A 27,304-nucleotide genomic window follows, 5' to 3' on the forward strand; every position below is an offset into this window, starting at 1 on the left:
CATATATATTCATCCTTTGAATTGACTAGATTAGTACAGTACTTCAGCTGTAGATTAATGGAGCATAATAGTGAATTGTAGTGTGAATCAGAGTAGAACAAGCAGTTTCTTTTGCATAAAGATTATTTATTTATTTATTTATTTATTTCATTTATGGTCCTTCTTTCTCATCGAGACTCAAGATGGATTACATAGTGTGAGATTAGTACAATCAGTATGAAGGACTTTTCCACAATACACAGTCGAAGAAATGCTGAAACAGAGCATAAGCAATTCTAGGACTGGCATTAGACAACATAGAACTATCCAGTAGTATCATACTTGAAGCACACGTAGCTCATAGGAGCACATACTTAAAGCAACAGATAGGACATAAGGCAACATAGTGATGGAGTCTATGGTTCCTAACTCATTTGCGAAGCATCTGAGACCCCCTCCCTATAATACAGTCTTCCTATCTGAGCAAAAAGCTTTTTTGAATAATTTGGTTTTGCATCGTTTGCAGACAGCTAGGAGAGTGGGGGCTCTCCTGACCTTCTCAGGCAGGCCGTTCCACAGGGTAGGGGCCACCATGGAGAAAGTCCATGTACGGGCTGCTGTTGATTTCGCCCATGTGCAGGGTGGCACCTGCAGGAGACCCAGTTCAGATGAGCAAAGCTGCTGTGGAGGAACATAGGGAGGGAGGCGGTCCCGTAGGTATGCTGGACCCAGACCGTGAAGAACTTTGTAAGTGATAACCAATACCTTGAAATGAGCACGGTCACTGATAGGTAGCCAGTGGAGTGACTGCAGGATGGGGGTGATGTTCATGCTCCTGCTCGCTCCTGATGACAGCCTAGCTGCAGCATTTTGCACCAATTGGAGTCTCCTGGTTAACTTAGATGGGAGACCTGTGTATAGTACATTAGTCAGGTCTTGATGTTACCATTGCATGGCCAGGTCGGCCATGTTAGATGGGAGGAGCCTGAACTGAGCCATGCTGTAGTTCATTGTCCGTCTTCTGTGCAGTCCCACATTAAAAATAGTGGACTCTATCCATATTAATGTCCCTCTATCAGAGAATAGACCAATAGTGATCTACCATCTTATCTCTTTCTGTCATTTCTCACAGATTTATAGTTTTGTTTTGCAAGTTGGTAATAATGTCACTTTTGGGCCAATTAAGAGGTTATACAATAGAAATTACGAATATTCAATGAAGCATTAAACCAATTATAGTTTGTTTATGCTATCATGTGAAAAGCTCTTAGATATTTACATAAGATAATGTATAAAACATGCAAATTAAGATAGTGTGTTAGAGTTTTGGTTGGAAGAAATCTCACGTGGATTTAGGTGAGAAATTCATCTTTGCATTGTAATGCAATTTCATAGAAACTTTGTTTTAAACTTAAGAGTTTAATTAGGAAATGTTAGCAAACCTGATTCTTGTTGCCTTTCTGTGTTCTGTTTTTGTAGGAGTTATATTAATAATTATATCTATTTTGACAACTTGCTTCATTAAAAAACTAGGGTGTATTTCAATAAAAGGAAATAATAAACTCTAGAAAGGTGTCTATCTACTTTTTTGATGAGAAGGGGCAGAGCAATAAAGAACCCTATAAGCAGATTGTTCAAAGAGCAGTTCTGTTTGACAGGTCTTGAACTAATTGCTGGAAGCTATCCAAGAGAAAAGATATTTCCTCCGGGATAGCGGAAGCTTAGTTAAGGCGAAGACAGGGAGTCTGTTACACTCCTTCTTTTACTCTGCTACCCACAAAGCTGGGATTTGAGACAGACACAAGGACCGGCTGGTAGCTTTGACCAAGCCCCACGCCTAAACATAATTAGGGCTAGGAATGTCGAAATGCCTGGCAAACTTGTCCTTGATCCTGTTATGGTTCTCTCTTCTAGGTTCATGCAGCATCCAAAGAACTTTGGCCTCATCGCTTCCTTCCTAGACAGGAAAGTAAGTTGCCCCTCTCTTCCTTCCTTTTGGTGTGTTTGCCTTGCAGTGAAGAAAGCCTTGACCCAAGTCCTTTCCCCTCTGAACGACTTCTTCTGCCTAACGTGGACTTTCCCGGGTCAGCATCAGAGCCAGAGTTGGAGCTGGCATTCACCAGAATCTAGCTTAGTGTGGCTTGGGTGCTGTTACAAAGAAAGCACGTCCAAGGAAAATCCGGAGGGCAAAAGGTGGAGAGCTGCTAAAACTGCTCGAGGCCAACGGGTGTCTCTGGTTTTGAAGGGCAAGGCAGTGGCTCAGGGAACCAAGGCTGTGGCTAACCAGTGCCTGGAAAGCGCTTTGTTCAGATTTGCCGTGCCTGGTGGTTAAGAAAATCTCTAGAGGGCTGGGGTGGAGTTGGGGATGAGCAGAGGAAAAGACCACTGTTAGTCGAGCCAGGATTCTACTGTATGCCGACTAGTTCAGGATCGGTGCTAGAACAGCATGCTGCTGAGTTTGTCCATTGCCTGGGGAAACCTATTGTGGGTTGTGGAGGCTTGTGGGTGTGTGAGGGGGAGCCCATCAAACAGCCATCCAGGTCAGGGTCCTTTCATAGCCTCCAAAAAGAAGGCTTCCCTCTTCACTGGTGGCAAACTCGAATCCTTAACAGCTGTAAGAACGTAAGAGCAACTGTGCTGTATCAGGCCAAATCCTGGCCCTGTTGTAGCCCCGTGGGGCTGGGTTCAAGCTGTGGGCAATCCCTCCGCCGTTCTGCCTGCCGAGGACGACGCGCTTGAGTCTTGTCTCCTTTGTATGGTGAACTCCTGTCAGTCCTGTTAAATAGTGGGTTCAGACACGAGGTGATTCAACAGCTCTTTATTTAGCAGGAACACAACACACACTGACAGACTGAACAGAAGCCCCCAATATATATACAGCAGCTCCACCCCCAGAATAACTGATAGCCAATGAGAACACATACTTTAGAATACCATCATTTGCATAAACTATATACAATGTTTGAAGTAGACAGGCCACTGATTGGTCTTTATTATAGAGGACCGATTGGCTGCTGTCTTGAGAAAGTAACCAGTGATATTGCAGGGATTATGGACCAATGAGAATGCAGGCTTTGGGAGCCTTGACTGAACCTCAAGCTCAACACAGTATAGTGCATTACAATAAATACAGTAACTACTTTAGAGGCCTTGCTCGGCCCAGTACACAACACCCCTCCCCCCTTAGTTTGGAACACCCTGTTGTTCGTAGATAGGCTGGGGAAGGTGAGCCAGAATACATTAGAGGCCCTGAGCCCAATACATCACAGTCCAGTGCACCAATTCATTGACCCCTGATGAAGTGCAGTATGTGAAACAAGTTCATTGTCTAGCCGGCCACTTGTTGGGCTGGGAGATCCTCTTGGGTCCTCCCTCATCTTCGTGGCTCCGCCTGGAATACAAGAAAACAACAGATCGTATTTTTGAAGCAACATATTTATGGAATACTTACCTGTTGAACTAATAATCCTTTTTTGGAGCATTCTTCTCCGGCACAGTTCCCTGGAAGAAAAAGACTATGAACAACATCAATTGATATATTAGGATTGGACTATGTAATTCTAGTATATATGGCCGTCAGCGTAATTTTGTAACTAATATTTACGTATTTATTGTCTTTCTAGAATGGTGTGGACTGATTTTTGTAATGTCTTTTAAACATTTATGAATACTGATTATTGCACTAGTCACTTTGCACTTTGGAATTATATTTAAATTTTCATTCATATTTATTCGCATTGTATTTGTTATACCTACCCCAGGTGTGGTTTATCACCGAGGCTTTTGAGTTTCAAGCTGAGCAGTCCAGCCTCAGTGAGTTAGCTGTTCAATAGTTTCGTGTCCCACCTATCTCCTCAGTGGCCCGAGGCGGCTGGCAGAACACGCTGAAGGCTTTATGAATACAACTAAGACTCTCAGAATTCAGAATTTTCATTGTATTTAGCTGGTGCCCGTTACAAGTTTACAGAACCATATGGTCCAATAGCTAATAAAAACTTTAAAATCTAGTGATAAAATTAATTTAAAATAGTAATATTAATAGTAATAGTAAATAAAACTGCACTTATATACTACTCTTCTAGACAGATTAGTGCCTCACCCAGAGTGGTGAACAAGTTAGTGTTATGATTATCCCTCCAGAGAAGTTAGCCGTGTTAGTTTGTAGTAGCAAAATAATAAAGAGTCCAGTAGCACCTTTAAGACTAACCAACTTTATGGTAGCATAAGCTTTTGAGAGCCAGAGCTCATCTGACGAAGAGAGCTGTGGCTCTCGAAAGCTTATGCTACCATAAAGTTGGTTAGTCTTAAAGGTGCTACTGGGCTCTTTGCTATTTTGCTACTGCAGAGTAACACGGCTAACTCCTCTGAATCTGTTTAGGATTGCACTGTTAGTGGGCCCAGGGGTGGAGGAAGAGACAGACTATACTTCTCCCCTGTCTTCGTCCCTCTCCCAGATGTTTCTCCACCACTGGCCTGTCATCATCACTTTCTTGATCTCTGACAGCACTCCACTTTGTCCAGGAGTCTTCAGTTTGGCACACTTGCCAGCTGCGCCATGGTCCTAGAGCCTTTTGTCCAAAATTGGAACGTCTTGTGAACCTGGGCCAAATCCCTTAGACATATTACTGATTAGAGCTTCTCCAGACTGGCTTCCTGTTGCTGTCCAGGTGCTGTTCTGCACCTTGAGCAGAAAAGACAACAAGCCGTGAAAACTAACTTAAATCTCCAATAAAAAAGTATAACAACAACAACAACATTCGATTTATATACCGCCCTTCAGGACAACTTAATGCCCACTCAGAGCGGTTTACAAAGTTATGTTATTATTATCATCCCCACAACAAACACCCTGTGAGGTGAGTGGGGCTGAGAGAGCTCTAAGAGAGCTGTGACTGATCCAAGGTCACCCAGCTGGCTTCAAGCGGAGGAGTGGGGAATCAAACCCGGCTCTCCAGATTAGAGTCCTGCCGCTCTTAGCCACTACACCAAACTGGCTCTTACACAGTCTAAATGTAAAATTTAGAAAACCAGAGGCAATGAAATTAGGGAAATACATGATTAATGCTTAGAAGGATTTTTTTCATAGCTAACATAATTCTCTAATAGTTCAATACGCTGTTTATACAAACAGGTTGGGTAATCTTCCAAGCCACTCAAAGTGCTACAGGAGCATCAATGAGTGTTAATGGCAACATAACCAAAATTCCTATGTACAACGAGAGAATCTCAGCTCAATAAAGGGCTAGTGCGGTTTGACCATTCACAAAGTATACAATCTATTGTCCTGTGCAATCATATATACAGGGCCAGTTTGTAGAAAAATATTTCACAGCTCATTTAGCCTTCATACAACAGAAATAACCTTAAAGAGACAGTGCAGCACCTTGAGGCAGGGGAGGTCATTGCCATCTCAGACCTGCGGAGGGCAAATCAGTGGGGAAAAGTTCTGTGTGTGGAACAGGTACACACAGGATGTACTCAGCTAGCCCATGCAGGACATACCCCAAGGGTATACTGTTCTAGCCACACAGACGGGCCTGGCTTGGCTGGACCTGCAGTAGTTTCTGCTTGGGCGGGAGTCGGGTTCAAGGCAAGGAGGCTTGTTTTCGCAACCCGTAATTCATGCAACAGGGTGAATAGTATGGCAAGTCGGGGCGGCTAAAGGGGAGCAGTAAATGTTTCGCAGAGCACCCCTTGGAGGGTCATCCTTGTTGGGGGTCTTGACAACTGCAGGGCACCACAAGCAGAGTGCAAAGAAGCAAGTGCCTCAGCAGAATGTGCCCCAGAGTTAATTCCCGTCCACAGCCCAACCCGACGATCTCCTTGCAAGTCCCCAGTGGCTTCCTTTGGCTGCACTTGACGAAATCCTGCTCTTAGACAGCTCAGTGTGCCGAGCATCTTAGCAAGCCAGCTGCGAACCCCTTCCGGTGCCTGGCGCATTGCCTTTTCTCCCCTGAAGTGTAACTTGTCGGGTTTCAAAACGCCACCGAAGGAGGTGATTTCCTACCCTCTTTTCAGCGTGCTGGAACTGGAATGCGGCTGACAGCTCCGAAAGTGGGGAGCTCATGAGCCCGAAAGTGTTCCACCTTGCAAGCTTAATGGGTGGAAATAATGACTCCTGACAGTTGTATGGCAGGTTATATGTAACATTCTGGTGCAGCTAAAGGATGATAGACTTCGCTCTTTTTCTTTTTTTGCTGCAGTCATCTGGGGTCATGCTTTCCAGCTGCCTTGCACAATCCTCCATGGTGCTGGAGATAGTGCTGGGGGTTCAGGAACTGCAGCTTGCTTAAGGGCTTATTTACCTTTCTAAGCATTTTAAATAGCATTCCCTGGTGCAAAGTTGCTTCCTTACCTTTAATTCCTTCCCTTTTGGCTCTACATGAGTCCTCAGCTGGAGGCTCTAGGAGTAGGGGAGAGAAGGAGGGACCCAGGATATAACTAGATGGCAGGAAGCAACAGAGGGGAAAGGGGGTGTCTGTCTGTATTGGTCTGGGAAAGCTGGTAGGTCCCTGTTGTCACCGAGGCCTGGGATAGGGTTCTTGGAGTTCCATTTCAGTCGACTGCCTGCTAGATGGTGATGGACAACTTGTGGTGCAGGGAAGGAGTTCTGTAATTGTTCCAAGGTTGTTAAATTCACACTAGCAAATTATTAATGGATGATTGGAGAAGGATGGTTGTTTTGGATTTTCCGGGCTGTATAGCCGTGGTCTTGCCAAGACCATGGCTATACAGCCCGGAAAATCCACAACAACCATCATTCTCCAGCCGTGAAAGCCTTCGACAATACATCGATTGGAGAAGGGTTGGTCCCAAAGCTGGAATAGGGAAGTAAGTGTTTATAACTGACTCGGAATTAAGAAGAGACAGCTGCTAGCAGTTTGTTACATTTTGGAACAGTAATATCAGAATACCAGAAAAGTCCCAAGAAGATTCTGTGCATCATTGGCAACAACAAATCCATCCATCCAAATCCATCCATCCATCCATCTTGCTTTTAAAGACAGAAGGGTACAAAAACACTGCATCTAAAAGGTTGGTCAGAAGATCTCAGTTCAGATCTCACCTGTATTGTAAACTCCATCCATGGCTTTCCGCAGGTTATTTGTTGCTATGATTTGGGACATAAGAAGGCCTCTGCAGGATGAGTCCCACGTCCTGTTTCCCACAGTATCAGATATCCTTGGAAAGCCCACAACCAGGGCCGAAAGCCCTCCCCGTGTTGTTGTCCTCCACTCAATAACTCTTATTCACGGGTATACTGCTCCTAAGCTTGGATGTTCCATTTGACTATCGTCATTGTTGTGCGTTAGGTTACTCAATGTACTGGCCTCTTTTGTTGATCGTCCGTCGTAACTCATGCCCTCCTCTGTATGGTGTTGTTTTAGACGGTTGCTGATTGCGTCCTCTACTATTACCTGACCAAAAAGAATGAGAATTACAAGAACCTTGTGAGGAGGAATTACCGGCGGCGTGGGAAGAACCAGGTAAGAAAGACGCTTTGAGCATTGACGGGCCAACCTGAAGCTTAATTGCTTGGTCTTGCCCTACCCAAGTGGTTGGTTTAGGCTGGCGGTCACAGTTTTGCAGGGCATGGTTGTGGTGGATTGTTTTGGCGTACGATGCCCTTGCACTTTGTGTGTTTGTGAATGCGTCATGCAAGAGCAGAAAGTGGTATTGGGTGTAAGGTTTCCGGGTCCTCCAGCAAATACCAGGAGGTGTGGAGGTGGTGGGAACTTACTGGTGCAATGCTTGTCCCCGGTTGATAGCATCACTTCCAGTGTGACCCAGAAGTGATGGCATCATGCCAGGGCAGATTCTTTAACATGAGTGTTAAACAGTCAGCCCCGGCATGATGCTGTTTTTTCTGAGTTGCATCAGAAGTGATGTTTTGGAGTTTGCGTCAATGGCAAAACTTACTTCATTGATTAGAGAAAGGACATTAGTTAACTTCTTGACTGAACGGAAACCGTTTATAGACATTTTACCTGAAATGGATAACAAGGATTTGATGACATCTGGATTTATGGATTAAGAAACATCAACAATAGAAAAAAGAGGGCTCTTATGATTAAGTTAGAATCAGTGAGACTCTAGAAATGATATATATTTGTTGCAGAGATAATCGAAACTCAACGTAGGCTGATTCCGTATACGTTGGATAATGCACTTTCAATGCACTTTATCAATCGTTTGAGGTGGATTTTTTGTTCCGCACACAAAAAAATCCGTTCCAAATGATCTATAAAGAGGATTGGAAGTGCATTATCCAACGTGTGTGGAATCACTCGTAGTGTAATTTTAGGGACTTTTTTTTACTTGTTTATGTATTGTTAGTTTAGAACGTTGTGTTTTTCTTATCCTTTATGCTTATTTATATTTTTATGTTACTGTTTATAGTTTATAGTTTAAATAAAGAAAATTCCACAGAGAAAAATAGAACTGATGTCATCATCCCGGGATGTGGTCGCGTGCATGCCCATTTCCTTGGCTTGTCTCTTTCTGCCTATCAGCTGATGTTTGATAGGCAGAGACCTAAATTGCTGGGAGTTCGCCCGACATAAGCAGGCACCTGGAAGGGCTAATTGGGCACCTTTCTTTCTGCTGTTCTTTCATTCTTTCAAGGGTGGTTCTCAACTACACACTGCAAAGTGAGGTGGGCATCACTGGTTGAAACCTTCAGAGCAAGAGAGTGAACTGAATAGCTTTCCTGGTTGGGGGGGGGGAGGTTTCCTTCCTGCTGAGACCCATGGCAAGGTGAGCCGGCTGTCCCCGGCAGCCAAAGCTGAGCTCTGTGCTCAGCGTGGCAATGCAAGAGTCAAGCAGCCCTGTCTGTAAGGATACCAAACAGAAGGCACCCCCAGTATATGGAACCAAACAACTCAGTGGATAAACCACAATTGGACGGAAATACAAAAGTCAATATCTATAGTTATAAAGTATATTCAGCTCCAAAGGGACTAGTGCTTATAAGTAAATACTTATATACTTCTAATAGATACTTCTAATAAATATTCATGCACGTATAATACTCCAGTATATAAAACAGTAATGAACAAAGACACTCAATGTTGGTGTCAGCCGTATAAATGAAATTCACAGATTCTCTTACGTTAAGCTAATGTCTTTTCCTTTTTCTTTGTAGCAAAAGCCGATAAGGAGGCTGCAACCAAACTGGAACATACTTCAGAATACTTACCTGTGGGATTCCAGTTTGGTTGCAGTCTGCTTCTCGGCTTTTGCTATAAAGAAAAAGGAAAAGACATTAGCTTAACATAAGAGAACCTGTGAATTTCATTTATATGGCTGACACCAACGTTGGCCCTTTTCACGCTACATACCTGCTTCCAGAACATCGCGAAACGTAGTGCAAAAAACGCGGAAGATAGCATCTTCTCGCGAGAGTTTTGCGCGACGTCGCGCAAAACTCTCGCAAGAAGACGCTATCTTCCACATTTTTTGCACTGCATTCCGCGATGTTCTGGAAGCAGGTATGTAGTGTGAAAAGGGCCATTGAGTGTCTTTGTTCATTTTGTATGCTGGAGTATTATATGTGTATGAATATTTATTAGAAGTATTTATTAGAAGTATATAACTATTTACTTATAAGCACTAGACCCTTTGCACTTGAATACACTTTATAACTATTGATATTGATTTTTGTCAGTATCTATTGGTTTTTGTATTTCCCTCCAATTGTGGTTTATCCACCGAGATGTGTGGTTGCTGTCTGTAAGGATGTCTGCTGCCACTTTAGGCTAGGTCACATTGTTAGAATTGTCTCTAATCCAAAGCAGGATTGTCTACTCTGGTTTATCTACTCCAGCCAGCCGCAACTCTCCAGGATGTCAAGCGAGGGACTTCCCTGGTTATGCTATCCCAAGATTCTTACAACTAGAGGTTGCGGGCATTGAACCTGTCACCTTCTGCCGGTATATCATATCTCTAGCCGCTGAGCGACGGCCGCAGAGAAATTCAGCCATGCTCCTGAGAAGCTCCTATTCATTTGTGTGGTGTGTTTGTAGGAGACCTTCCCTTTGTTGGGGATAGGAGAGGTCCCAGTTGAATCTCCTGCCTCTGTGTTTCAAGCCACCCCAGGACGAGCGGTTTTCAGCAGTTTATTTTTAAGAATCGCTGCCCAAACAGATTTAGCCAAGAAACGATACCATCTAAGGGAGCAGAAAGATCTTAATTTAATGTCACAGCATTGCTATGGAGAACACAGCAGGAAAGAGAGAGGGAGGACCACGGAGATGTTTGCAAAAGGCACGTTATTAAAACCGGGGAGGAGAAAAAAATCATAAAATTTCATTGCCCAAGGAGACTTGGAGCATGTTCAAGGGGTGATGAAACGGCTCGCTTTTTTTTTATGGTTTCTGCTTCTACCTGTTAAGGAGCAAAAGATATATTAAAGAGTCGTTTAGTACCTCGTTTGTTGGTGCATTTGTGTGTGAGCTTACTTGCGAGTTGGTATGGGGTTCCCTTCCCCTTCCATGCTTGCGACACTGTCATATTAACACATGGTTCAGTGCTCAACCATGTGGTTTCCTTAATAATATTATTATCTGTTTTACCAAAATAAAAAAGGGTGCCTAGCTGAGTATATAACATCAGACATCCTTGCTGCAGGGCTTTTTTTCAGCTGGAACGCGGTGGAACGGAGTTCCGGAACCTCTTGGAAATGGTCACATGACTGGTGGCCCTGCCCCCTGATCTCCAGACAGAGGGGAGTTTAGATTGCCCTCCGCACCGCTGGAGCGGTGTGAGGGGCAATCTAAACTCCCTTCTGTCTGGAGATCAGTGGGCGGGGCCACCAGCCATGTGACCCTTTTCTCCGAGGGCAACCCACTGAGTTCCACCACCTCTTTTCCCAGAAAAAAAGCCCTGCCTTGCTGTATAAATAAAATGCCTAGATAGTCCTGCAGGAGGATCTGGGTCATGACCTCATAGGACACGGCTGGGTTCTAACCTAGAAAGATAACCTGACTTGCATGTGCTCAGTCCATAGAGGAAGGGAATAAGGCAAGATTCGCCACTATTCAGGCACTGGCAGGCAGTGTGATGTACTAGATTGGCCAGAACAGGTATAGCTAAAAGAAACTTGACATGTGCACCTGTTCTTAAGGTGTGTTTGAATAACACAGTGGTAAGCCATTCCCTGGTGATATCCATCTATTAGAATTTCTCCTGCAGTCCAGGTCTCCTGCAAGAGAAGGATATCATATCTCTTTTGTAAGAGGGAGCACCCCAGACTTCTTATGCGAGTCCAGCCAGCGATGTTCCAGGAAATAATTTCAAGTTGCTGTCCCCCTTTGGACTTGTGCTGGGCTGTCTGTCATGTGTTAGTTTCTTCCACTGCCATCAGATCTTCTGTGATTTTGCAGAGGGCTGGGTCATCTGGCGGGACAACCACGTTAGTGTACAGGGTCTTTTCCCGTATTGTTATAATGGCCTCCAGTGGACAAAGGCCCAGGGATTTTGGAGCCGGCAGCTCAGCAGATTTTCTGGTGGGGTCTGGGGAGTTAGGAGGTCCCTTTGGAGGTCATCTTTGTTCTTCCAGGGTGCGAATTAAAGCTTCTAAGCGACCCAGTATGGAATCCTGATCTTCGGTGGGCAGAGACGTGAATGAGGCAAGAAGATTTGCCTCCACTTCTTCCTCCATCCACTCAGGGTCCTTACTCCCAACCACTGGCTTGCCTCTAGTGTTTCGTGCTGGCAGCGGTAAGCCATTCCCTGGTGGATAAACCCTGGTACAAGAATGCAACACTCACTGCTTCAGGGAGGGGCTAACCGTGGCAGAACGCATCCTTTGTATGCTGAAGGGGTCCCAGGCATTTCTGGATGAATGATCTCAGACAGCAAGTGTTGGGAAAAATCTTTTTTCTACCTGAGACTTGTGAGCAGGGAGCCACGCATGGGTAGCTCGTGACTAGTACATCGCCAGGTGCTGCGGAATCACTTGTGCATCTCTTAGAAGGCCCGGGAAGAGGTTGCGGAAAGATTTGCTGGGTTTTTTTAAAGCTTTAATTTCACAGGATTTTTCTCTGTGCTGCTTGGCTGATGGCTTTATGTTCTGTTTCTAGGACTGGGGGGGAGGGGAGGAGAAGGGAGGCTTGGAAGATTTTCCTTACTCAGAAGTAGAAGGAAAAGGTTGGCGATCCCTGAGAGCCCTTGCCAGTCAGTGATCCAGAGGAGTTAGCCGTGTTAGTCTGTAGTAGCAAAATCAAAAAGAGTCCAGTAGCACCTTTAAGACTAACCAATTTTATTGTAGCATAAGCTTTCGAGAATCACAGTTCTCTTCGTCAGATGCATGGAGGGCAGACGAAGAGAACTTGATTCTCGAAAGCTTATGCTACAATAAAATTGGTTAGTCTTAAAGGTGCTACTGGACTCTTTTTGATCTTGCCAGTCAGTGGACAGTATTGAGCTAGAGGAACCAATGATATCAGGCAGCTTCATCTGTCAACGCCTCCCCAGTATCAGCGCTGGTTCTCGTGGTATCTTGGATCCAATCTTTGAATTTAAATAAAATATTAAATGGCTCCAGCTTTTCATACGCTAAAAGACAGCTTATCATCTGTATCCTGAGGCACTCAGCCAGATTAGCCAGGAGCCAACGTTTTAATTACGGTGTTTTAGAAGCAATTCTAAAACAGTAGTAGCTACGCAGTTGTGCAAACTTTTTCTCCAGGGGGGACTCTCTTGAGCTGCGTCCTGAGCACTTTTTCCAGAATACCGCAAGACCTCCTTGTTCAATCTGCTGATGGGTCGCCAAGATTTCATGTTTCATCGGTATCTTGTGAGCACGTTCCAGTCCAAATGCTTTCCCTCAAGTTCTCATTGCTTAAAGGCCAAAGAGAACTAACTTCTGTAAAGTTTTCCGTGTCCGAAGATAAGCCTTGCTTGTCATAAGCAGCAAGGCAAGTGGTGATTGACAAATCTGGTATACAGTACTTTATGTTTAGTGGGTATTTGCTTTAATCTGTTTTTGGTGCTGGTGGGATTCCGCCCACCCACCCCGTGTTATCACTCACTCTAGTTCCTTGGAATGTGTCAGGTTTTGAATCTGATTGAATGAACAATACAGGGACTTGGCAACTGGGTCAAATCCAGCCTTTCCTTTCATTTGCTGGTCTTATCTATCAAATTTTATTCCATTCTTCTTTCAAGGAGCTCATGGTGGCATATAGTATTCTGCTCCCCTCCATTTTTTCCTCACAACAACTCTGAGAGGCAGAGAGGGAAGATCGCCCGGCCCAAGATTGCCTGGCGACCTTCATGGCAAAGGGGGTCTTCCTGATAGTTTGAAAACTGAGTTGCAGTGGCTGTCACACGTGGGTGAACGTGGTGTCACCCAGTGGCATCCGTTGGTAACAGGCTATGTTAGAGTAGTTGTTGATGAAGCACTGGCCTAGCACCCCTCACTCCCCTGTCAGAGTGGGGGTCCCTCTGGAAAACAAATTGCTAACCAGGGACATTGAGGATAAATAGCCTTCTCCAGCAAGGATAGGATAAAAACTGTGTCAGACTCATTCTGTGGCTGGAGGGAATTTCCGGTTTGTTTAGACAAAGGTCTGTTTTGACCCAGGAACAAAGTAAGAGTGTGTGTACGCACCCACATGTGTGTGTGTGTGTGTGTGTGTGTGTGTGTTATCTTGGCTGAGGGATGTGTGTGTGTGTTTTATCTTGGCTGAGGGAGCAGAGTTCCAGCAGCTAAAAACACAAAGTTGGGTTCTTCTCCTCCCCACACAGCTTGTAAGTATTTTCCTCTGTATTTCTGGATAATTGTTGCAAAAAATTATTGTGGCCTTGTGCGTGTGTTCCACTTTGTTTGCCGAAATGGGGATGTTGGGGACAAAGCTTGGACTTCGTCACATTCTCAAGGCCTAGAAATCGCAGGGGGGGGGGATGGAAAGGAGCCGCAGGGCAAAGCTTGGCATCCTTCGAGATTAATCACACACGCAGGCTGCAGCCAGAGCTGAGCGCTCCCGGTGACGAGGCTGCGGTTTTATAGTTTATGACTCATCGGCTCGACTCAGAGCGACCGTGTTATTCCAGTAGATTGCAAAATCATAACAGGAATGTCGTGGCCGGTTTACGGCTCAACTATGCAAATCGCCAGGAAGCCATTTGAGCCGGAGAGCGTCAGGAACACTGAGCTGGGATGGCAGAGCTCTGAAAAGGCACCGTGGGCAACAGCCGGAGGTGATGGGGGGCTTTCTGGGCGAGCGGGGTGGGGGGCTAAGCACTTTTTGAAGCCGAGGGGCCGCTCTGGGAGGGAAGGCAGACCCGTCTGGGGCTCTGGACAGATTTGGCCAGGCCTACTCTGTGACTGAATATTTGGCTGGAACTTTCCACAAAGGCAGGGAAGTTTTCTGTTTCTGGTGCCAAGTGAATGTATTTCTGAAATTCGCCTCTTGGTGCCGCACCGCTGGGCTTTTCGATCGGGGCACTTGCCCGTGTTTTAGTATCTCATTTGTGGGTTCCATGTATCTTGCCTTCAAAGGGATAACGGGAAAGGCAAAACCTTTTCACTTCTGCCTCTCCCCAGGCGTTTAGCTTTTCCCCACCAAATGCCTCATAGCCTTGAGAGGAAACGAAAAAACTGCTGAGGGACAAACAGGGCGGGAAGGGTGGACGACTGTGCTTTTGGGAATCAGCCTCCTTGTCTGCACTGGCCATGTCGGAAGGGAGAGCCAGGAGCAGGTCTGAAAGAGAGACGAGGCTGTTTGGGAAAGCTGGCAGGGCCGAAGGAGAGGATGTGGCAATCGCCTGGCCTCTGTTTATATGCAAGAGCGTGCTATTCTCAAGATAAGCTATCGGCTGGGTGGTGTTTCCCTGGTGATTGATGTGTGTGTGTTTCACAGTTGCATAGATGAGAGAAGTAAACGGTGCGCACTTTGGGGGGGGGTGTTTCCTTGGGGGGAGGGAAGTGTCAGCAGTGTGTGCGCTATCAGGATGCAACTGGAAATCGGGACAAAGGTGAGCAGCTGTTTATAATTAATGTGCTGAGGGAGAGAGGCCAGCCAGCCGGCCGTGTGCCTTGAGGCCTCCATTTGCAGCTGACAGCCCCTCGGCTCAGAAGTGGCTGCTTTTCACAGTGTTATTTGCAAGAGGGAGTGACTGGAGTTGCACCTGTTGACATGGGGAGGGAATCGGGGTGCATAAGTGGACAAGCCTACTTTTATCATTGAAACACAAGTCCTAGGGAACCCTGGGAAATGTAGTTTGGGAGGAGGGTCTGAGAAGTCCCTGTTGAATATTTGGAGAACTGGAAGCTCCAGGCTCAACAGGTTTACGTTTGCAGTGGAGACTTGTTGCTTTCAGGCATCCAACCGCACATGCCACATGAAAGATTTAAGGATAGATTCGTGAAGAGCTATTAGCATAGCCCGGTGGAACCTCCATGTTCAGAGTCATCATATCTTTAAATACCACTTATTGTGGTGGCCTAAAATAAAATAGGAGATGGCAGTTGTTTTCACACTGCCGAACCTTTTGGAGAGATCTGGCTGCCAATTTGGGGGTTTTTTTAAGCTGCAACTTACTCAGTAAAAAATTATGTTTAGGGTATATTGTCCAATTGTTGGAATTGTAACTTGCAAGAAAGTATAGCTGCCATTTAGGGTGATTTTATTTATGATTTTAAATATTGTTATTATCCACTCTGAGCTCATTCGTAGGGAAGGCAGAATACAGGTTCATTCAATCAGTCAGTCAATCAATCAATCAATCAAGATGTGTCTTAAGCATATACTTTGGACATGTCTAGTTATTTGGTCCTTTTACTCATATAAATTTTGTATTAGAATACTCGTTTATTTTTTGAGAATGTTTATGTACTTTAAACTATTTGCCTATCTTATGGAACCGAACCTAACCAATGGTCAATGGAAGTGGACCCTCCATGCCCTTATTGTCGCTAAAAGACTTATACTACACCATTGGAAAGACCCCATTGGATTGAGGATCTTATAAATTTATCTGCATTTGAACATATCGCATATAGACAATTGCATATAAACTTACTTTTAGATATTTGGAGACCTTTTATAGAAGCCTATGTATAGATTTGCCACCATTGTTGGGTTTTTTGTTTCTTTTTTTATATACTTTACATGAATAAATAAAAATTTAAAAATAGAAAAAAATTGGGTGGGTTTTTTGTTGTTGTTGCAAACATCCGTCCCCAAAAGTGGTGTTAGTAATGTTGACCACTCCCCGCCAGGAATGCTAGACTTGATGGACACCTGATCCAGGAGAGAATTTATTTTGATCTTTCTTATATGGTGGTTGTGGATTTTCCGGGCTGTATCACTGTGGTCTTGGCATTGTAATTCCTGACATTTCGCCAGCAGCTGTGGCTGGCATCTTCAGAGGTGTAGCACCGAAAGACAGAGATTTCTCAGTGTCAAACTGTAGAGAAGATGTTAGCAGGTAATTTATATCTACTCAGGAAGGTGGGTTTGGGTTGCGTCATCCTGTAAGAGTTTCCCAGGGTATGGAATGCTAATGCTTCACTGTATCCTGCGGAGGTTCTTTTGCATATGGATTGGTGCTTGATATGCTAATCTTATCTGCAGGGCTATTGTAAGATGTAGAATATTTTGTTAGCCTGGTATTTTTCAGGACTGGAAGCCATGCTCTATTCATTCTTAAAGTCTCTTCCTTCCTGTAGAAGTTGTGCTTATGCTTATGAATTTCAATGGCTTCCCTGTACAATCTGACAAAGTAGTTGGAAGTGTTGTCAAGTATTTTAGCATCCTGGAATAGGATACTGTGTCCTGTTTGAGTTAGGCTATGTTCAGCCACTGCTGATTTTTCTGGATGGCCAAGTCTGCAGTGTCTTTCATGTTCTTTTATTCTTGTCTGGATGCTATGCTGTGTGGTCCCGATGAATGCCTTCGCCAATATATCTTTCTTATATTTCTTTTACATTTATGTAGCACTTTTAACTGGCAAAGGGTTTTGCTGTTTTTAGTGTTATTTATGCTCACAACTCTCCTGCAAGGTTGGTCACTGTTGTTCCCATTTTACAGAGGAAATTGAGACTGAGGGGGAAAGAGTGTGACTTGGAGAAGGCTATGTAAGTGTCTTCATGGCCTTGGACCCACCTTTCCTATATCCAAGTTGAATAATCCTCTGCCTGCAAAACTGTACTGGCCACCGGCCTACTTAGCAAAGAAGGGGGTCAACTGCATAGCTTGTATGGAAGAATATTGACTGCAAACAGCATACAATTCTGTGCCTCCTTTTTGTGGACTACAACTTCCGACTTGGAGCTAAAGTGCCAAACTCTCTTGGACGCAGCCTTAAAAACAAGGAAATCCTGGGAAACGTAGTTTCGGGGAGGGTCTGAGAACTCCCCGTTGGAGAGCTGGAGAATTGCAGGTTTAAACTGACAGTGCATTTTGGTTGCTTTCAGCCACCAGAGCCAGCAAGCTGCATGACAGCAACCCAAAATCTATTATGGAGTTGCATGATTTGAATCCAAACCTGTTATAGCTAAGGAGTTGATGGACCACCGTTTATGCCCTTGGCTACATGAGGCCTAGAGATTACTGCCCCATGGCAGCATCCACAAAAAACTGAAGGCCAGCATCATCGACAAACTACCTTGGCCATGTGCTGCCCGTTTCAGAAAGTTGTGATGCTGCAAACTGAAATAAATTAGGCAAAATCATCTGTTGTTACCTGGGCTTCATAATAAACGGAGCCTCCTCGAGGATTTTTCATGATTTAGGCCTCGTTCACACATGCAGAAGAGCAAGGTGGGAAAGAGGTGGCGGATTATCTCTGCGATAGAGTGGACCACACCACTTCACCCAGCGAGCCGAGGATCGTACTTATCTATTCTTTATTTATTTACTTCACCTTTCTCCCTAATGGGGACCCAAAGCAGCTAATATCATTTTCCATTGTATCCTCACAACAGCCCAGTAAGGTAGGTTAGGCTGAGAGTGCATGACCAGAATCACCCAGTAAGCTTCCATGGCAGAATGGAGATTCGAACTTGGGTCTCCCAGATCCTTTGTCTCGGCCCATGACACTGCCCTGAAAAATTCCCTGCAAATAGAAGAAAGCACAGCAGGCACAGGGAGAGGTAGAGCCTTATTTATCTTACTTATTGACTTCATTTATACCCCACCTTTTCCCTCAGTGGGGGACCCACAGCTATTTACATCGTGCTCCTATCCTCTTTTTTATCCTCATAACAACCTTGTGAAGTAGGTTAGGCTGAGAGTGTGTGACTGGTCCAAGAGTGCAGCAAGCCGAGTAGGGATTCGTGCCTGGGTCTCCCAGATCCTAGTCTGACATTGTAACCACTACTCCATGCCAGCTTCTCACCTTTTCTCCCTGTTGTGATAGTTTTCTGTTTGCATCAAGGTTTTATTATATGTAGGCACAGGGGTCATTTCGTAGAAAAAGAGCCGGAGGAACTCATTAGCATAGCTCATTAGCATATGCCATGCCCCTTGTGGCGGAACGGGCACTGGCTCTCAGTCTGGGCTACTGAGCCACCGTCAATGGCCTGCTAGCCCCGCTATCCGCCTCCCACCGTCCCTGGTGGGCATGGTCACACTCTCCGTTGCTGCCACCACTCACTGAATTGCACACCGCCTGACTGAGGGGCAGTGAGACCCCTCTGGCTGAATTTCCTTACTGGGAAATGAATTGCCCAATCTTTGGTTGGGATAACAGTACAAAGGGAAATCTTTGGTTGGACACTGGAGAATTGGCAACCCACCGAGGTCCAGCCGTATCAGTTTCTCCCGGGCTCCCTCCCTTCTTGTAGCGTGCCAAGTGGGGGAGGTTATGTAGTCAGAGCACCACAAAGTCCTTTATATTCAAAAAAATGTAATTTAATAACTATATACCGAGCACTATATAAAAAGCAGGTAACGGCACCACACATAGGGGTAGACCCCCCTTTTCAGAACTCATAGGGCCGAAAATCAAACTGAAGAGAACCGCCGTCTGCTTTCCCTACCACACTGTTCCCTACTCTACCTTAAGGGGTTGGTGGTGGTCTCAGGGAAGGTTCCCCCTTCCTTTCTGCTGCCTCCCAGGCCCTCCACATTTAGGGCCTAGGCAACCGGGTCTCACCCAGCTTCAGGAGCCTCTCCTTCTTTCACCAAGAAGGCAACTAACTTCCCCTCAGGATCGGCTGGGTATTTCTGTGGAGGCTGCTCCACCCCTTATTTTTCCCGCACTTTCTTGGCCCCGGGGCAGCTGGGAGTTGTAGTCCAGGAAGAAGGGCATCCCACATCAAGACTCCTGCAGGCCCCTCCCTGGCCCTGCAGCCCAACAACCCTCAGCGGGAACATTCCCCTTTTCTTAAGACAGATCAACTGCAACCAGCACTCATCTCACCCTTGGTAACCATTTCGTTACACCCCTTGACAGCACCGGAAGTGTGCCATTGATATAACTGATTTGCATATGCCACACCCCCTGACCTCACCTATCCTGGCTGTTTTGGACCCAATCCTTGGCCATTCAGGGCCGAAATTGGGCCAAAATAGCAAAAAGGGGCTGAAAATGGCCGAAAAGGGGCCCAAAATGGTCAGAATCAGGAGAGTGATCCACCACCCGTTAGAGGCCCGATCCAGGCCATTTCGGCCCCAATCCAGGACAAGACGGGCCCAAAATGGACAAGAGTCAGGTGGGTGGGGCCACCTGACGTGACCTCTTTGAGGAACTGCCGGAACTGTGTTCCGACGCGTTCCCCCTCAAAATCAGCCCTGTGTAGGCAGATTCAAAGGAATTGATCGCCTGGGGGTGGAAGTGCTTCATGCTGAACCCTTATAGCTGAGATGCTAGCTTGCTACTCAAATGGAGTTGGGGTCAGAAATGCACATTTCACCACCTACAGAAGCATTGCAGTTCATAATGGTATGCCCACCTCCTATGTAAAATGCAGAGTGTCTCTTCTTAGTAAAGATAAGGCAGCAACCTGTTGCATGCTTAGTTGAGAGTAAATGCCGTTGGAATCAGTGGGACTTCAGAGTCTACATGAGACACCTCGATGCATGTTCATCAAGTGTAGGGAGACGCAATGTTATCCAGGAAGTGTAGTTTAAAAAGAGAGTGTGCGCAGATCGCTCCTCAGAGGGTTTGTTAATTTCATCTTTGCCTTCCCAAAGGCTCTGTCAATTTCACCTCTCCAGTCTAAAACTGTGGGAAGGCAACCAGAGGACATCAAGGAATGAGAATGGGCTGGAGCTGCCTTCCAGAGCCAGGCTTGGATCTGGAGAGGTTAGAATGGGCTGAAGTTTCCCTTCTGGCATTTCATAGCCCCTTTACACAGCTCCAGTTTATAGCCAAGCCTTTGCCCTGCCGCCAGCTCTGTCTTTTTAAACTACCCTTCCCAGCTAACATTGCATCTCCCGACGTGTGTTCTTCACGTGTCAGATGTCTCATGTAGAGAGACTCTTACTTCTGAGTAGATGTATATAGGATTGGGCTGCGTCTGGGGCCAAAGTTTTTGAGCACTATGGGATTTGAAAACCTGTTCTAAGAGCTGCTGGGTTTTTTTTTACCTGAGCTTGTCACAGGCAACACAGTTCACACCTCCAAACTACCTCTGTTTGTCATTCATTCTGAGAAGACTCACTGAGTTCACTGTAGCCTCAAGAGAGTGCGTGCATTGTGTGTTCTTTGCCCCTTCCAGGGGCACAGCGGCAGCTGCACGTTGCTTTCATTCAGCAAGACGCAGGCAGAGGATACTGATGTTACAACTGAATGGGGTTGTACAGCTATCCCCACCGCCCCTTTACACTGCTTTTTGTTGCTGCATGTTGCTGTGGGAACTTTCTCGTTTTGCCTGTTTTTGTTGCTGCCGTTCCCGTTTTGTCTCTCTTACGCCGTTTGGAATCCGTTGGCGCAGAAATAACATAGAAAATTGTGTAAACAGGGCGGTGGGGGGATTGCTGCCAAGAAATGGTACAGAACTAAAGACCCCCGCTGGGTTTGATTCTCACAAAGAAGATGCAGATTCAGAAAGGGGATTTTTAAAATGGGAAGAGTAAGGATAAGACGTTTTAAACCCTCGCTTTTTTTCTGGGAAAAGAGGTGGATCTCAGGACCGCACAATGACATCACTTTGGGTCAGCTGGAACAAGGGGGAGTTTTTTAAAGTTTAAATCGCCCTCGGCGAACATGGTCACATGACGTGGAGGGCAATCTAATCTCCCCTCTGTCTGGAGATCAGGGGGCGGGGCCACCGGCCATGTGACCATTTTCAAGCGGTGCCGGACTGCGTTCCAGCTGAAAAAAAGCCCTGGTAGTAAGTAGAGGGAGGAGATGAGCAGAGACAGGCCTAGTAGAGTAAATCAAATGAAAAAGCGCTGAATTCGAACTTGTCAAGAAACTAAATTCCTTTTGCCATCCTGGCTTAAATCGAGACTTAAGTTCCCTCACTCATAATTTCTAATAACCCAACAGGGCCCTCTTTTTAATAACTTCAAGAAACTGTTCTTAACACGCCGTATCCTACCGTAATCTTTGACCTGATGTCAGTCAGCTATCTCGTGCTTCATTTGTTTGCCCTACTTTATTGCACTCTTGTTTATCTTCTCTGTTTGTGAGAGATCCTAGAATCTCTGACCTCTCCCATCATCTTTTAAACTGCCCAAGTGGTTCAAGTTCCCCCATAGAGAATCTCAGCTAGACCTCTCTCTGCTCAACCCCTCCCTGTTTCCCCTTCTATAGTTTTCTGCGAAAATGAGGGAAATTATTTCCTTTCTTCCCATTCTGTCTGAGGAAGTGAGCTCTTGGTTCACAAAAGCTCATACTGGAATAAATGCTGTTAGTCTTTAAGGTCCCATTTGGGACTTCTGTTCTGGACTGGAGTGTTATTTCAGGGTTACCGTCTTGCAGTTCAAGGAGGCTGTCCTTCAGAAGGGTTTGTCCCTTGTTTTCTGTTGTTTTATTGATATCTCGCTTTTCTTCCGTGAAGTCACCAAAGTAGTTTAAAAATAGTCAGCTATTTCTGCCCCTTTTCCCGTTTGTTGGTTCCCATTGATGATAAAAGTCCAGATAAGATGTTCCCATTGCAATGCCTGTTGCTGAGTTTTCATTGGAGCATGGATTTTTGTACTCCTGCCATATGTGAGCAATATCTAGTACCTTTCTTTCTTGTCTGTCTTTAAGGATATGACATTATCTTCCCTTTTCTTAATATAATATTAATTGCTTACATAAATCCTCATAGTGGCTTAATGGTAAGCCAGTAGGGCAGATGTCCCAAAGGAGGAATTTAGGTGAAAACTCACTTGGGCTTTTGAAAGAGGAACTCCTGAAAGTTGAAGTGCTTTTGAAATGCAAACTTCTGCGGCCAAAATAGTCCCTTTAGCAATAAAGGAAGCTTTTTGCAGAACCCTGATTCAAAAAGTGAGACTGTGTGTGTGTGTGTGTCTGCCGGAATTACACTTTTATTTTTATTTTTTTTAATAGAGGGATTTTTTTTTTAGAGAAAAGTCAACTGGTATATCAGCCACATCCTCAGACTTTCTTGTGATTCACTTCCAGCTCCTCCTCCTACACAAGAGTACACGCATGCCTCATTCAACTCTCTGTTTAAGGCAGCTGCAAGTAGATCGTGTACTTTTTCTCTCTCCTAGTGCGAGAATTCAAGGGGCACCCGGTGAAGTTGATGTGGTGGTAGACATGAATGTAGTTGAACTGGTGGAACTTGCTGATACTCACTTGAGCAGCGGTGGGTAGCTTAGATTATTTTTAAAAGGGGATTGGACAAACTCACCAAGGAGAGGTCCATCTGTGAATCTCTCTACACGGGGATGCTCAAGTGTAGGGAGACACAATGTTCGCTGGGAAGCGCAGTTTAATAAGACAGAGCAGAAGTCAGTGCCCACGGAGATTGCTTCTCAGAGGGTTTGTTAATTTCATCTTCGCCTCACCAAAGGGGAAGTGAAATTGACAGAGTCTTTGGGAAGGCGAAAATGAAATTAACAAGCCCTCTGAGGAGCGATCTCCTTCGGCGCTGTCTTTTAAAACTGCCCTCGTGTAGAGAGGTGAAATGGACAGATCCTTCTCCTCTGTCTTTTTAAACACTTCCTGGCATTTCCCTGCACTTGAGCATGCCCCATGTAAGATGTCTCGTGTAGACAGACTGTAACTGTGGTTAAATTGTGTTCATAGGCAGTGTACCTCTAAAATACCAGTTGCTGAGAGGGGCAACAGCTGAAGGAGGCTTTGCCCTCTCTACCCGTATTCGGGGACTTCCTGAAGCATCTGGTCGGTTACCCCAGACTAGATGCCTGCATACGCACGTACCCTGAAGCAATGTAGATCGTCCTCTCAAGATCCTCAATGGTTTGGGCGCAGCCTCTGGATCAGCAGTGTTAGAAGTGGCAGGGGGAAGGTTGGTTGCAAGAATATATATCCAGGCGTGGCTGTTCTCAGCATTGTTAATGAATGAATCAAAACTCCTGTCCGTGGAAGCCTGGCAGAGACCTGTGCGCCCAGATATGTTCCCCCTTCCTGCTGTTAAGAGCCTTCTGCTCTTGCTTCCTGTTTGGCAGCAGTTCTGTGAGCATGTGCTGTGTGGGATGAATGGGTGCGTTGGAAGTGCGCAGTAATGTATGTGTTGGCACATTTGATTTTGCTTTTTACGAAGGGCAAAACCTTCCGCTTGATTAATCAGGGTGGAAACTAAATCAAGGTAATTGCTTGAAAATCAACTAGAAAGGGTCTTATGCTCAGCCATAACTCTTCATTATTCTTTTTTATCCCCCCCACCCCACCCCTGACTTCCTCCAAGGAACTCAGGGTGATATACATGACTATCTTGTTCCCCATTTTATTCTTATAACAGCTCATGAAGTAAGTTATGCTGAGCGACTGAGTAACCTAACATCATCCAGCGAGCTTCATGGCTGATTGCAGATTCAAACCTGGGACTCCTGAATCTTAGTCTAATCAGCTGTCAAGTATAAGTACATATTAAAGCCACAGATGGCAGGAACTCTTGTAGAAGATGTATCTCCTGTTCACTCTCTCACATAGAGTCTGTCTACATCAGACATCTGACGTACGAAGAATATCTGTTGGAATATGCAATGTTAGCTGGGAAGGGTAGTTTAAAAAGACAGAGCCGGTGGCAGGGCAAAGGCTTTGCCATACCATGGAGATGTGTGAAGGGGCTGTGAAATGCCAGAAGGGAAACTTCAGCCCATTAGAACCTCTCCAGGTCCAAGCCTGGCTCTGGAAGGCAGCTCCAGCCCATTTCCATTCCTTGCTACCCTCTGGTTGCGATCTCACACAGTGTTAGACTGGAGAGGTGAAATTGACAGACCAAAGATGAAATTAACAAACGCTCTGAGGAGCAATCTCCGCCAACTCTTGTCTTTTTAAACTACGCTTCCCGGCTAACATTGAATCACCCTACACTTCACGAACATGCGCCGAGGCATATCATGTAGAGAAACTCATAGATGGGAATAATTCTACAAGCAAGACGGCTAAGGGGATGGAGCACCTTTTCTATGAGAAAAGGCTAAAGAGTCTCATGATTTTTCATTTTAGAAAACAGATGACTAATGGGGGACATGAATAGAGTTTTATAAAATTATGCACGAGGTGGAGAATGTAAACAGAGAACTTTTTCTGCCCCTCCCAAAATACTAGAATTCAGGGGCATCCAAAGAAATTGATGAGCAGTAGATTCAAGAGAGACAAAAGGAAAATAATTCTTTATTCATGTGATTAAAAAGTAGAATTCACTGTTAGAGGTTATTGTGATGACCACAGGCATAGATAGCTTTGAGTGGGAATTAGACAGGTTCATGGAAGATGGGCCCATCAACGATGATTAAAGACAGTCTCTATATACAGAGGCAGCAAACCTCTGAAACCCAGTAGCAGGAGCAGGGCTTTTTTCAACGGGAACACGGTGGAACGGAGTTCCGGAACCTCTTGAAAACGGTCACATGGCTGGTGGCCCCGCCCCCTGATCTCCAGACAGAGGGGAGTTCAGATTGCCCTCCGCACCGCTCAGCGGTGCGGAGGGCCATCTCAACTCCCCTCTGTCTGGAGATCAGGGGGCGGGGCCACCAGCCATGTGACCATTTTCTCCGAGGGCAACCCACTGAGTTCCACCTCCTCTTTCCCCAGAAAAAAAGCCCAGAGGTAATGTCAAGGGGAACCCCTTAGCCTCTGTGCCGTGTTGTTGGCTCTCCAGAGTAACTGCTTGGCCACCGTGTCTGACAGGATGCTAAACTGACAGTGAACTCCTGAGCAGAGTTACTCCAGTCTAAGCCCATTGAAGCCCAGTGGGCTTAGACTGATGTAACTTTGCTTAGGATTTCACTGTAAATGGGCCACTGGTCTGATGCAGCAGGACTCTTCTTACGTTCTTAACTGCCTCGTCCGTGTGTGCCATGGAATGAGGTGGCGGCAGGGGGACCTCGGCAGGGGAGAGAATTCCGTTTGGATTGCCTGAGGAAGACTGGTCAACGGAGGGGCAGAAAGTTACGGCTACCTTGTTTCGTTGAGCATTCTGGTCAGTGAATCGATTAAACAGCACCTTGATGACTCTAAATGTGCCCCGCCCCGTTGATCAAGTATTAGGTTTTTAATTTATGTTGTGATTTTTTTTTACTCTTGCTAAAAACTTCAGAGAAGTTCCATCTTAAAAGAGGTTTCCCTCCTGTCTGAGAGACAATGCCGGCTGTAACATTCCAAAAACAAAAATCAGAAATGCTGGCATTTTTTCTGTGCTGTCTGGTGCGAGGAGGGAGCTTTCCCAGCCCTGCTGCCGGAAATTCCTTTATTTGGAGATGCCAAGGATTGAATCTGGGGCCTTTTGAATGCAGAACATATGATCTACCACTGAGCTATGCCTCCCCCCAATAAAGGTCCAAGCCTGTGTTGGCACGAGAAGAGGTGGGAGGCCAGCAGATGCTGCAGATACTCCATTATGAGGTCTCTTGCTCCTGCCAAGTAGTAAAGATAATTTTGCCTCCCTTAAGGCTTGGATGAATGGTAAAATTGTTAACTGTGTCCGTATTATGTGGGGGGTGGGAAGCTGGTGAGGTCACATGGAGTGGGGAGGAATAAAACACAGCAGTATATTGGGGTGGGCGGGCTGGAAATCAAGTCCGTAAGACTTTATAAAAAACGAGATCTTTAACATCGGGAACTTTTGTTTCTCCTGCTTTAAGCCTCCACTTTTTGTGAACAGCAGATTGCTAGATTATCTGCGGGAAATCATTCTGTCCTTGTATACTGGCATAATTTTTCTTAAATCACCTCCCCACTTTCTTTTAATTCCATTTCAGCCCCAAACACAGTTTGATACTGCTGTTAGTTTTTGTGCGGTGTTTTGGTGTCGTTGATCTTCCTGATTCTGCCTGCCTGGTGTTTCTCAGCTGTCTCGGTTTCACCCATGTGCTCAAACCCCTTGTGTGTTTCTTTCTCTCCCTTGGCTCCAATTTCTCAGCAGCAGCAACAGATGCCCCGTAGCAGCCAAGACGAAAAAGATGAAAAAGAGAAGGAGAAAGACATGGAAAAGGAAGAAGATAAGCCGGAAGCCGAAAACGACAAAGAGGAACTGACGAAGTAAGTGGGACGGCTTCTCTCCTCCTCTCCCCTCTAGCAGCTAAAGAACTACTGGCAGAGCCCCTGCTTATCCGCTCCCACTTTATGACTGCCTCCAAAGTGCAGCAGAGAAGCATTCAGCCCTTCAAAAGACAGTTGGTAAACTCCTCGCTCACGTCCCGGTGTTGGTTGACTCTGTACAAGGGACAGTACAACTGTTAAGCTGACAGTGCGTGTTCCCTATTCTTCTTCCAAGGCACTATCACCTTCCTGTAGCCGTTCTCACATGATTTTGCATGAAGTACAGTACAGTTGTGCCTTTATGTCTTGTGCTGGTACGCTGGCATATCATTCAGTGCAAAATTGTAGTACGTTGGTGCACTGCTGTGCAGCTGGAGCGAAGGCCGTCGGCCCCCTTGTCCTGTCTCTCTACCACCCAGTGCAGCAGAGTGCTTCAAAGGACCAGCGGCTAAGAGCAGCCGTACCAGGTTTCTAGTCCCTCCTCTAAATGGGAAAGGGAATGAAGCCCTGCGTCATTTCTATGGAAGACTTGGCAGGCCGCGCTCCCTTTCTCTAATGGGGCTTAATCCTTGGCTTAAAGGAGCATCTGGCTTCCTTGCACTCAGGCAGTGCAGTGTGTTTGTCAGCAAGTCCCTTTGGGGAAGACGAATGGGTAGAAGCCAAGATGCTTTGGCTGCCCCAGTGTTCAACCTGTCTCTGTCAGGTCCCTCCGCAGCTGCAGCCGAGAAACTGCAGCTCTCTG

General features: G+C 45.7%; 1 protein-coding gene across 10 annotated transcripts in view; it reads left to right on the forward strand.

Annotated features, from left to right (window-relative positions):
* NCOR2 (nuclear receptor corepressor 2) overlaps positions 1-27,304 on the forward strand; it is a 386,637-nt gene that overhangs the window by 225,628 nt on the left and 133,705 nt on the right. For 6 of the 10 annotated variants that reach the window (XM_054996728.1, XM_054996729.1, XM_054996722.1 and 3 more), the window contains exons 13-15: positions 1,894-1,948; positions 7,368-7,466; positions 26,444-26,562. In XM_054996728.1, the coding sequence (XP_054852703.1) occupies positions 1,894-1,948; positions 7,368-7,466; positions 26,444-26,562 (273 nt within the window). Of the gene's footprint in view, positions 1-1,893; positions 1,949-7,367; positions 7,467-13,701; positions 13,735-13,958; positions 14,185-26,443; positions 26,563-27,304 lie in introns of those variants that run through there. The other 4 variants (XM_054996726.1, XM_054996732.1, XM_054996730.1 and 1 more) reach the window with 4 other exon arrangements.

This window comes from Eublepharis macularius, chromosome 13 (genome assembly GCF_028583425.1).
Source record: "Eublepharis macularius isolate TG4126 chromosome 13, MPM_Emac_v1.0, whole genome shotgun sequence".
NCBI classification, from domain to species: Eukaryota; Metazoa; Chordata; class Lepidosauria; order Squamata; family Eublepharidae; genus Eublepharis; species Eublepharis macularius.